At 33.6% G+C, this 12,454-nt stretch overlaps 2 protein-coding genes across 3 annotated transcripts; both read left to right on the top strand.

The window, feature by feature from the left end:
* The first annotated feature begins 645 nt into the window (after positions 1-645).
* On the top strand, positions 646-6,907 carry LOC140060276 (2-Hydroxyacid oxidase 1-like). Of its 2 annotated transcripts, XM_072106418.1 has the most exons (8): positions 646-848; positions 1,208-1,362; positions 3,399-3,660; positions 4,341-4,450; positions 5,106-5,197; positions 5,300-5,461; positions 5,595-5,664; positions 6,386-6,907. In XM_072106418.1, the coding sequence occupies exons 1-8, from the start codon at positions 697-699 to the stop codon at positions 6,460-6,462; spliced, it is 1,080 nt and encodes a 359-aa protein (XP_071962519.1). In that variant the 5' UTR covers positions 646-696; the 3' UTR covers positions 6,463-6,907. The 2 variants fall into 2 exon arrangements, with proteins under 2 accessions (XP_071962519.1, XP_071962520.1); XM_072106419.1 differs by lacking the exon at positions 5,595-5,664.
* A 428-nt stretch (positions 6,908-7,335) lies between these two features.
* LOC140060275 (2-Hydroxyacid oxidase 1-like) lies at positions 7,336-11,792 on the top strand. Its single transcript, XM_072106417.1, has 8 exons — positions 7,336-7,530; positions 7,813-7,967; positions 8,379-8,646; positions 8,932-9,071; positions 9,437-9,528; positions 10,594-10,755; positions 11,301-11,370; positions 11,517-11,792. Exons 1-8 carry the CDS (start codon positions 7,388-7,390, stop codon positions 11,588-11,590), a joined length of 1,104 nt encoding a protein of 367 aa, XP_071962518.1. The 5' UTR covers positions 7,336-7,387; the 3' UTR covers positions 11,591-11,792.
* The last annotated feature ends 662 nt before the right edge of the window (positions 11,793-12,454 follow it).

Here is a 12,454-nt window from a genome sequence, read left to right as displayed (position 1 = left end):
GACGACGGTTATGATGATGATAGTGGTGATGATGATGATCATGACGATGACGATGACGACGGTTATGACGATGAATGAGAAGTTAGGATAATTATATTATATGCTTTTACATTCAAGTGTACAAATATTACAAAAAATGATGTGTTCTAATGGTCTAAAAAATAACTATAAAGTTTTTTTAATTTAGAAACCATTACGTAACCTTTTGCGATTTGTTAATTGTATCTGAGGGGCGATCAGGAGTTCACAAGATGTTGTATGCATGGATGGACATAACTCATTATTGAACGTCATGTTTAGTTTTAGTTTATATTCCGCGATATATTTATTTCAGTATTTCCGCCCTCTTTCCATTTTGCGCTTGAGATTATTCCATTTTTAGTTATAGGTAAGCTCTTTCTTAAATTATCGCTCAAACAAACTTGTACCGAAAGAAATGTGATACTATTTTTATTCATCAAATTATTTAATAAATTGTCTTTTTTTACAAATGAAAATTATTCTTTTAATTGTTGCTTAAGTTGTATGATGTAATTTTCTTTCAGACTTCTCGACTATGTACTTTACTAGTAGGCGGGCCTACTATAATGTCTAAAATCAAACATTATCATATTAATGATACCCGTTAAAACCACAGCACATCTATAGGTTCATGGACATACGTAAGTCCAATAATAACACCATTTTAAAGGGACAATGCATTCAATTCGCGAAAAAAAAGATTATGTTTGTTTAGAAGATTTCAGAAAAGTTGCAAATAAACGGTTACAAAGTTCGTCATGGAGCTATTTTGCAGAGGGCTGTGACGAACAGTTTACATTGAAGGAAAACAGAGAGGCGTTTAAAAGGTGTGTATGGCAGAAGTAATTTGCTTATTATGGGAAAGAAAGTAGGTAAGGTAGTTAAGTTGATATGGTAGACTGGAGAGCAAAAATAATTCATGGGCGGGAAAAAAACTCAATGAATCCCTGGTACGATGTGAGAATAATTAAGCTCTGACTACACTATCAAACTGTATGTGACAAAAAAATGTGATGTGCCCATAATATATAGACACGATGCTGTCATATATATCACTATATTTGGGCACATCACACTTTTTTCAAACCAGTTTGATAATGAAGGTTTGATAGTGAAGACAGAGCTTTTAGAACATTCTTCTAAAAATAATATCTATTCATATATAAAATGTATTACATTTGTACAGGTATCGTTTGCGACCAAAGGTTCTTCGGGATGTATCCAATATAGATTTGAGCACGACCATATTGGGTGAGCGTATCTCTTGGCCAGTTTGTTTAGCGCCAACGGCTGTTCACAGACTGGCTCATTTTGAAGAAGGTGAAGTTGCAACTGCTAGAGGTAAAATCAAATTTAGTCTAAGAGTAATCCGTGCTACGCAAGGTTATTTCTGCCGTAATATGTGGTTATACTAGTTCACTTGGGATGAGTATGTATAAAAGCACACTCTTCCCTGATAAAAGTACTCTGACAAATTATTACAAAAAAAGACAAAATTGTCAAAAATGAAATTTGAAATTATTTACGGTCATTGATTTAGTTATAAAGTAAGCTAAAAAATGAATACTGGATATGGGACTTGACGAATATAAAAGACGCTAAAGAAAAATGGTGCCGTGTGAATATTAATCTAGGGTGCGCATCAGAAAGTTACGACGTGCATGAGAGAGACATACACGTTGCAGTCTGTCAATCAGGATAAGGAGTTCTAAATATTTCAATTAATGTGAATTGGTAATTCATAGAAATAAGATATGCAGTATTGGAATAATAAAACTACAGCTGCTTACGGACTTATAATAAACACACAAAAATACACATTTTGGTGGTAGTCGAAATTAGATGATGCGGTGCGCGGAAACATCATGGGTGTAGGCCTATTATTTGATATTTTGTTTGTTAATTAGATCAATAATCAATAAAATGAAAAAACACGGCCTATACACATTTTCCGTAATATGTGGATCCGTTTTGTGTGTGTTTATTTTTATTAATTTACATTTTTTTTATTTCAATGGTTTTTGATATTTTGCTATTTTGTTGTGGGAACTTTGTTATTTTTTTTCCTACTTTTATGATTAAATTATGGTCTAGTTTTGATTTTTTTTTTACACATTTCGCGGAGTCGAACTCGAATGTACTAAGCATTGATATCAATTGCCACGGCGTTTTTCTCACTACTGAACTAGCCGTGATGTACGAAAAGGATAGGTTTAAGTAATTTGGTTGGCCGGCTGCCAAGACTAAACACTGTTTTAATTTGGCGGTCTGGCATGGTATTTGTAGATATGGCCATGGGGGTGGTACACTACAGAGGAGGTTGAGTAGTTACGTGACGTAACAACTCGCGAAACATGCCCACCATGCACGATTGGTTCCCACTACCGACGCAATGCGGCCTACGCAACGTAAGAAAATGCTCTTCCAACAATTGTGTTTGCCCCGCCTGCGTGAAATCAAACCTGCAATGTTAGCAGTATTGTTGTGTCGTCGGTTCCCACTTGTGATTACGCAATACAGCACTTTGCGTCAATACGTCGTTGCGTTGCGTTACGTCGCTAGTGGGAATCACGCTTTAGAAAATTACGGTTAAATTGCTATTTTTTGCCTTTTTTAGTCTTTATTATTAAATTCAGGAAAGTGATCTAGCCTATCGTGTGCGGCCCCTCAAGAAAAGTTTGCCAAATGCGAGCTCGACCTTGGATGAGATACCGGTACAATACGTAAAATTACGCGAAAAAATTTAGATAGATAGACGTCATCGATTTTCAGGAAAATCAACCAGTGCTTTGTTAAAAATTTGGGATGATAACGTGACGTTTAACCGTGTAGACAAGTTTACACAGGAAAAAAAATGATCTTTGTACCATTTTAGTTTAGGACATTTTGTCCATAGATTTATATTATGTAGTTCCGCCCTCTATCCATTTTGCGCTTGAGATTATTCCATTTTTAGTTATAGGTAAGTATATTTTAATAAATTAAGTTATTTTATAATTATTCGTTTAACTGTTGTTTAATATTGTATGATATCATTTTCATTCAGACTCCTCGAGATGTTCTTTACTAAAAGGCGCGCCCTGTATGTAATCAAACATAATGATACCCGTAAAAACCCGGCTCATATGTTAATGTGTTCATATAAACATAAGACCAATAATAACAACACTTAAAGGGAAATGAATTCAATTCCAGATTATGTTTGTTTCGAATTAAGATTAAAAAAAAAATTTATATTAAGATATTAAGACTCTACTGGATTAGGTACGATACATCCTTCAAAAATAACATTGAACAAACGTTAACAGAAGTAATGGCGGTAAAACATGTCCAGTGTTATTCCACCATTCGTAGAACAAGCTTTACTTGTTTTGTAGCTGCGGCTTCTATTGGGTCTGCGATGACGCTAAGTTGTGTATCAACACGTACGATAGAAGAGGTAGCCGCTGTCAAACCTCATGGTGTTCGATGGATGCAGGTGCAGTTCTATAAGCCTCGAAAACAACTGGAGAATCTCATTGAACGGGCAGAAAAGTCGAAATACACGGCGTTAGTTGTAACGATTGATCAACCAGTTTGTAAACAGAAACAAAGAACTTTGGAAGATGGCAAAACACCATTATTCACGGCTCATGCAAAGTTAGTAGTACACAAATTTTCGTCACGTAATTTCAAAATTAAAGATGCATTGTCCCTTTGACTAATTAAAAAAAAATATTTTTTTAATATTTCGAAAAAAAAGTGGGTTCAATTCAATTATCATAATAGTTATTAACTTTCACCAAAAAATTGTCGAAAAAAACAAAATTTAACTGAGATACAGAAGTTTTTTTGTTCAAAAAAAAAACTTTGACTTCCAGTCAAAGTTTTTGATCAAAACATATCTCATAATGCAACGCGCTTGTTTGGCTACTCTGTATGCATAATGATAAAACTTCCTCGCGATCTGTGTGAAAACATCTTCTCAACCGCGACGGGTAAACAATCCTAATTAGCATCATGCATAATGCATACTCATGGTTTGAAATCTTTGTTTAATTTCAATTCGCTCGTGACGATTTTCCAGATGAAATGTAATCATATTAATTTACTTGTTAATACGTAAATGGGTTGTTTTTGGCTCGAATTAATTCGACATTTGTTGTGTTTCAAGGTACAATACATCTTTAAGAAAAAAAACCATTCAGGTTGAACGTTTAACACAATCATTTCGAAAAGAATCCCTCGCCTCCCTCTTGAGATTGCAAAAGAATCTCAAAAAGAACCCAATCTCAAATGTCATAAACTTCTTTTCAAGTATGTGGATATATTATTTTCAGGCCAGTTAATATAAGCAGTACCAATATTGACAACTCAGCAACTTGGCAAGATGTCAAATGGCTGAAATCTTTCACAAAATTACCATTGGTTCTTAAAGGAATAATTACTGGTGAGAATTTTTTTTAATTGAGTTATTATTATTTGTTTATTTTATTAATAAAATTCACATCTTTTTCAACAATACAATAAATGTAACAGATAGCAGGGAAGACCTCTCAATTACATTTTAAGCGTTCACTTGATGTCTCGAAATATGGGGAGAGTGTCGCCATTATGATTGTGGGGACAGTCATTACATGCGCATGGCAGGCGAGCATTGTTCGATGTTTCTCATACTATTTTCAACGAACAAGACTTTCAGTAAACACTTTCAGGAATATGCCTCGAACTTATTAACCAAATTATAAATTATCTCAATATTTATTTTTTTAATAATTTTGATATTGAAAATGTGAGTAGTCGCTTTCTTGTAGGCCTAGATGCTTTAATTGTAGAATGTAATATTTTGTTGGGGTTTATTTCTGTGCTCTGTTCTGGGTTGACCAACTAGCATAGGTGTTTAACACCTGTTTGGTCTTTCCTTGCCTTTTGTATTTGTTTTGTCTTCTTTGTATTGTATATGGCAGAAAATTTAATAAATAAATTTAAAAAAATTAACTTTTGCCTCTTTTTTACCCACGAACTTACATTATTAAATTAATTATAACCTCACTAGTCTCTACGTGGTTTGCTTATGTCATGTCTCATTATTATTAACTTTGTAGGTGACCAAGCAAAAATTGCAGTTGAATATGGAGCTGATGCCATATTGGTATCCAATCACGGCGGACGACAACTGGATTATCTGCCAGCAACTGTATGTATGCAACAACAACAAAAATCAGACGCGTCATTCCCTGTCATAAATATTATATTACATCTCTTCATCCTAAAGTGCGCCAACATTTTACTTTTCTAGATTGATGCCCTACCAGAGGTTGTTGCTGCTGTTGCAGGTTCTGGTGTTGAGGTTTACATGGATGGTGGTGTCAGACATGGAACTGATGTTTTCAAGGCATTGGCCCGTGGAGCGACAGCTGTTTTTATTGGTAGACCAATCATATGGGGCTTGACGTGTAAGGTATGGGAAACAACGTGAACTATTTCCAAAAAATACATTAAACTTCGGGGGTGCCGTCTGAGGATCGCAAGCCATGTTTTAATACATGTAACATAGTTATCTTTCTTTTAAGTCTTTAAATTTAATCTTTAAGGGATATGAAGGCGCCAAACAAGTGCTTGAAATTTTAAATGCTGAGGTGGAGAACACGATGGCTTTAATGGGTAATCTTATTCAATTACAAAACAGTCTAACAATTAACTTAACTTCACTATATAACAATAGAACTATTATATCACATTAACACACGAGACAATGCTAAGTGAGTGAACAGACGTGGATAGTTTGCTCCGTCTAAATATATAAATAATACATGCTACACTAATACAACGTTGGACAAATAAACCGTAAAAAAAAACTGTAAGTGCATTTAACTAACTGAATCTGACTTTAATAGAATAACACCAGATCTTCAACTGCAAAAAATCTAATATACGAAAACCATACCATATTACTTAGAAGAACATCTTTTATTTACAATGGACCGTATATATGGAACAACTTACCGCTCAATCTAAAAGCAATAACCATCATAAATACATTTAAAACGAAATACAAACACTTATTTCAAACTATTTAGAACATTAGTAATTCACAATTTCCTTAAGACTGTTTTTTTTTTCTCTTTTTTGTGCCTTTTTGCTTAATTTTATTTGTCAATTTGACAGAAAGAATTTGAAAGAAAGAAGTGTTTTTTGTTCTCTCACTTAAATTGAATAATTAAATATATTACTTACTTAAATATATCTGGAGGACCAAACTTAAAGCCTTGGCTTAATGCGTCCTCCTCCTCACACAATTTTATTTATTAATTTATGTTTCTGTTCATATTGTATTGTATTGTGTGAAACAATAAACTTGAAACATATACAATTTATTTTTTAGGATGTAGAAATGTCAACGAAATAGAACCGTCTATGGTGGTACATGAAGATTACTACAGGCAGCCAACAGTGTTATAATACCGATCACGTATCGCTTGTTGAAATATATTAAATTTAAAATTAGTTAAATTTGACGGGATGATATTATATTATCGGATGCTTGGTTGGTGCTAAGTAGTCAGTGTAAACATTGTAAGGGTATAAAGTTAATCACTTCCGTAGAAAAAAAAAACGGGGGAAAATGTTTTTAGTTATAAAATGACAAATAAATGGTTAAATTCAACCAAAACCACAATTTGAATATTTTCAGCTTTAAATTACAGTTTTTTCATGTAAATAAATGTTTTTTCGACAAAGTGGATAACTGTCATGACATGAAAATAGCGTATTCAACAAAAACATTTTTTTAATGGGGACAATACATCTTTAACTAGGCCTATAGGCCTAGATATAATATTCTCTGATTTTAAAGTTTTAATAAACATGTTAATTCAGTTGAAATGAAAAACAGATGATATTACAATGAAGTGGATTAAAACATGAAGAAACAGAAACCTAACTTCCAATGGTTAATAATATTACCAAATATGGGAGGGATAGCTTCTATCGATCCATTGTTGGGAATTAAACTATTTAAAACATTCTTAATAGTCATAATTGCTAATTTTCAAATTGTGGTATATCGAATGTTTTTTACACCATAAACTATTATAAAGAAAAAACATTTTGTATCTAATAATAATTGAGGTGAGGCTGGGGAGATTCAGATTGGTATTGCTTTACTTTATTAGTCACAATATACAATTATAAACAATCGGTACACAAGACTCGAGTTAAAAGGATACAGTATCCAAAAGTAAAATACTTTAAATTCCATTGGGGTTCAGAAACATGATAGGCTGGACGGTGCAAGGTGCCCAATACCAGATCGAGAATCTCTGGTTTATTATATCCAGGGTACCATGTCAAGGGTCACCATGTGTATTTGTTTATAGACAAAAGAATGGCTGACAAAAATAAGTATGTGTGTTTAGACGATTTTGAGAATGATAGCCGTGAAATATTAGAAGCATCAAGATTTAGTTATTTTTCAGATGGCTGTAACGAACAGTTTACATTGAAAGAAAATCGAGAGGCATTCAAAAGGTATAATCTAGGTAGTAGGGGTCGTAGTAGCCTACTAGCTAGCTAGGGCCTACTAGCTAGGCCCTAGCTAGATAGGCCTAAATTAGGCTAGGCCTGGCCTAGGCCTATACTATATAGTATACTAGATAGAGCCTAACTAGCCTATCTCTTCTCTTGCCTAGGCTAGTAAAGGCCTAGGCCTAGCTAGTAGTAGAGTAGGTAAATGACGAGTAAGGCCAATGGCGAGTAAATATTTTGTTTAAACCCACAAAAAATTGTTTATTTCAATTGTATACAATACAGATACCGATTGCGACCAAAGATTCTGCGGGATGTATCCAATATAGATTTGAACACGACCATATTGGGTGAGCGTATCTCTTGGCCAGTTTGCTTATCACCAACAGCTTTTCACAGGATGGCTGATTATAATGAAGGTGAAGTTGCAACTGCTAGAGGTAATAAAATTAAGTATCTGGGTCAATAAATTCTGTAACCAATTGTTATTATATACTGTAGACGCTCATCCTTATGATCTGTTTTAAATTCTTTTTCGACTTGCACACAATTGAAGAAGTAGCAGCGGGCAGATGCAAATTTTCGACGAAAACCCAGTTGAAAATATTGTTAATCTGTCAGCAATTTTAACATTTAAAGGATAAAATATACTAGATTATGTGTTATTTGAATATTCAGTATTTACATGTTTTGTACAGTGTATCAAGGCCCCTATCAAGTCAATAAAATGCTGCTATGCTATACTATTTTTAAATGTCAATGCATACAGTTTTTTTTTAGTTTTAGCTATTTGTGGTAATGATTGTATTCCATGATTCCCAAGTACATATAACTCTTATCTTAAAATATAGCTGCGGCATCTGTTGGGTCTGCGATGGCACTAAGTTGCGTGTCAACACGTACAATAGAAGACGTAGCCGCCGTGACACCTCGTGGTGTTCGATGGATGCAGGTGCAATTCTATAAGCCACGAGCACAACTTGAGGTTCTCATTAAACGGGCAGAAAAGGCTGGATTCACAGCGTTACTTGTGACTGTTGATCAACCAAAAATCGGAGATAAATACAGCATTATGAGGGTTAAGAATGCTTTACAATTTCAGCTTCAGGACCATGAGAAGTTAGTTTTTACTCTTACCGTCCACACTATCAAACTTTATGTGACAAAAAAATGTCATGTGCCCATATATGGACTTGATGATGTCATATCACTACCATATTTAGGAATATCACTACCATATTTGGGCACATTATCAAATTGTATATAGTACAGTACTGTGGTATTTGTCCCAGCCAGACGTAAGATTAAAGGACTGCTGCGAGTTCTTATCTTGACAAGGCAGTGTCCTGCCATGATTAAAAACAGCTGATTAACAATTGTTATATCTGTGTATCTTCATTGCAGGCCAGTTAATCTACCTAAAGATAACTATACAAATGGGAATGAGATTATATCAAAATTTGACGATTCAGCAACTTGGCAAGATGTGAAATGGCTGAAATATTTCACAAAATTACCATTGGTTCTTAAAGGTATAACAACAGGTAAGAAACATTATGCTATATTTGTAAATAGTAAGAAATAATAGATATATTTCTGGTGGCGTGTTTATTTGCAATATGTTTAACTGGCAATGTAAATAAAACAACAATGAAGATTATTTAATATATTTAAAAAAGGTAATCACTTGTGTAGAAAATAAAATACAAAAAAAGTTTTCACTTATAAAATGAAAAACTAAACTGTTAAATTCAATTGACTTCCAGTCAATTTGACTTTTTGCTTTAAATTACATTTTTTTCTGGTAAATATTTTTTTTCCCCCAGTTTTTGGTCAAAGTGAATAACTATTATGTGATGGAAACCTGAAAGTGTTGACCTAATCTTAGTACTCTAACTTCACTTCACAGGTGACCAAGCAAAAAATGCAGTAGAGTGTGGAGTTGATGGTATATTGGTCTCTAACCACGGCGGGCGACAACTAGATTATCTGCCAGCAACCGTACATACAAATAAACTAATTTAGGCTAGACATGGTTTGCAATGAGCTATTATTTTTGTAGGTTACTAAGCCAGAAATGCAGCTGAATGTGGATCTGATGTCATATTTAGGGACAGGTCAAAGGGGTTGGGGTTAGTGAGGCTGCCAGCCCAAATTGTAATGCAAAAGATATTTCAAAATCCTAGATCCGCCACTGATATGATTGTTTTATATTAATAATAATAATAATAATAATAATACCAACTTTATTCACATCATACATAAATAAATAGTACAATATAATGTGAAAAGAAGCCAAGAATCAATCTAGAACCAATGCCAACTTTATTCTACCAGTATAATGACATTACCTCGTAAAAAGAAAAGTTCCGGGATGGGGCAGCTTAGGCAAAGTTCCTTTTAACTCAAATGATATAGCTACCCTGCTATTGAGTTTTTTTATTATAGGTAGCTATAGGTAGTTAGATAGAATATAGTTGTAAATTTTATTTATTTTTTTTAAATTTTTGTTTGTATGCCTAGGCACATATGGCCAAGGATTACCAATAGTAAATTAATCACTGTGCTATCAATAGGTGGTAATCCCCCTGATACAGGGGCTAATTTGTCAACCAGTTCACTGGGGTAATCCTCTACTCATCTCATATGATGAACTGGGTTCTTTAAAGTGCATACAGTTTATAACTTTACTTTACTTACTTTACTTGTTTCCGGAGCTCAGCAATGCTGGGTCCGGAGTCGAGGCTAGGCTATGCCTATAAGCCCCTCTTGATAATTACATCAACTCTTGAATATGGCGCAAATTTAAGAGGGTGGTTGGACCCTGGACCTACGGTTTGTAGTCCTTATCCGAGAAGACTTGTTTCTCCACCAGAACTAGGAGCGAGTCGGTCTCGAACAAATGCCAATACTGTTGGCTCTATAACCACTCGGCCATTTACTCTCTTTTTGACTAAATACAGAATGGTGTATACCGGGCTAATACACATGCCATCTTCTGTATAAATTATTACTATCATAATAAAAACATGATTCTAACTTAATGAGTACATTTTACTTTTCTAGATTGATGCCCTACCAGAGGTTGTTGCTGCTGTTGCAGGTTCTGGTGTTGAGGTTTACATGGATGGTGGTGTAAGACATGGAACTGATGTTTTCAAGGCATTGGCCCGTGGAGCAAGAGCTGTTTTCATTGGTAGACCAATCATATGGGGTTTGACATGCAATGTATGTACACAGTCAGGAATAATTATGTGTGTTCTCTCCTAGATTAATTGTGGTGCTGGAGGTTTGGCTGTAGTTAGTATGAATTAAGTCCAATATTTGATAGTTGCTTAAGGTTTGACCATAATGCTTGACCAGTGATTAATAATCTTTAATGATCATGTAAAATTTAATTGCCCATGAAAATGAGATTGTATTAAATATTTAAAAAACCTATTGAACTCTCTTTTACTAATTAGTTATAACACAGATTATAAAATGTCTCATTTATAATTTTATAATTAAAATTCAACAGAATATAGATAACTCATATTAAAGGTGCCATTAACACCGTAAAGAACTTCAACCAGAAAGCCTCTGTGGTCAAATGGTTATGACACTCACTTTGTGGTTTCAAATCCTGAGGCATTTTATCACAATTTATAATTATATATATATAATAATAAAAAAAAATAAAAAAATAAACATTTATCACAATTTATTCAAAATACAGTATATCCATTGTGATTTATGCTTGTTTGTTTGTAAAACTTTTTTTATTTTTTAAGGGATATGAGGGCGCCAAACAAGTTCTTGATATTTTAAAGGATGAGGTGGAGAAAGTGATGGCTTTCATGGGTAGGTCGGTTATAATAATAAAACAGTGAAAATTCTGTATAATTGCTATAATTTGACAAGGGCACAGGTATAGCAAATAGAAGTGGTATATGGATATTACCCTTGCATACTAAACAGAAATTTCAAAATTATTTTTTGTTTTTTAGGATGTAGAAATGTCAATGAAATAGAACCATCTATGGTGGTACATGAAGATTACTACAGAAAATGCAAGCTGTAATAAATATTTAAATAATCATATTTATTATTTAGACAGTTGAACATCTAAGTATTCTGTATTCTTTCATATTTTCTTTTTCTATTGTATTAACATTATTAATATAAGTATTGGTCATTACAAATTAATTGATAAGTTTGAAACTGCAGACTAATGTTATATATTATTGAAATTGTATATTTTTAAAACATATCTATCTTAATAAATTGGTGTAAAACTGAATTTGCTATTCTTGACTAGACTACTCACTCTCAATTTTCATAGGGTAAACCAGGTTGTTATCGAGTCAGAGTCAATCATTCATATAATCAAAACCCCCACACTAAAAAAAATCATGGAGGAAATAAATGAACAGCAAAGTACATCAAAGTTTAATTATTACCGTCGAAATATATTTATATTATTTCCAACAAAGTTTAATTATTACTTTTGCGATATATTTATATTAGACTGAGATCCTCCGCCCGTGTGACGATATGATGAATGCTCTATTAAATGATGATTCCAGCAAAGAGATAGTACACTATCTTTGATTCCAGCCACCTTGTCACGTGATTGATTAACATAAAACACGCCCCTGGGAAAACTGTGGTGGCGCTGTTTTCAAAATAAATAGTATGGGATTTTAATTTTATTGCATCCGCTTCATTTTTGTGTTAGTGGTGTTTCCAGGTGATAAGAGTTTCTGTTAAACACAGGCTTATTGGTAAGAAAACACATTTGTTTTAATTGTAATACTTACAATTTGATACTAGCTAAGCATTTACCGTCTTGCGTGACTAGCCTAGCTAGGCTTTGTGCAATGTACTACTACTAGGCTAGGCCTTGTTGGCCCAGCTAGCTAGGTATATCATCAGTAGGGACATG

Source organism: Antedon mediterranea, chromosome 10 (genome assembly GCF_964355755.1).
Source record: "Antedon mediterranea chromosome 10, ecAntMedi1.1, whole genome shotgun sequence".
In the NCBI taxonomy this organism is placed as follows: Eukaryota; Metazoa; Echinodermata; class Crinoidea; order Comatulida; family Antedonidae; genus Antedon; species Antedon mediterranea.
Note: the sequence above shows the minus strand (reverse complement) of the source record. Positions and strands in the feature narration are given on the sequence as shown.

What these genes read in the sequence shown, in the direction of transcription:
- LOC140060276 (XM_072106418.1), top strand. Translation starts at nt 697, where the DNA reads ATGCATTCAATTCGCGAAAAAAAAGATTATGTTTGTTTAGAAGATTTC. An exon ending in TCTTAAAGGAATAATTACTG is followed by an intron (nt 4,451 to 5,105) that starts GTGAGAATTTTT and finishes TTAACTTTGTAG; the next exon opens with GTGACCAAGCAAAAATTGCA. An exon ending in TGGATTATCTGCCAGCAACT is followed by an intron (nt 5,198 to 5,299) that starts GTATGTATGCAA and finishes TTACTTTTCTAG; the next exon opens with ATTGATGCCCTACCAGAGGT.
- LOC140060275 (XM_072106417.1), top strand. Translation starts at nt 7,388, where the DNA reads ATGGCTGACAAAAATAAGTATGTGTGTTTAGACGATTTTGAGAATGAT. An exon ending in AATCGAGAGGCATTCAAAAG is followed by an intron (nt 7,531 to 7,812) that starts GTATAATCTAGG and finishes TATACAATACAG; the next exon opens with ATACCGATTGCGACCAAAGA. An exon ending in CAGCTTCAGGACCATGAGAA is followed by an intron (nt 8,647 to 8,931) that starts GTTAGTTTTTAC and finishes TCTTCATTGCAG; the next exon opens with GCCAGTTAATCTACCTAAAG.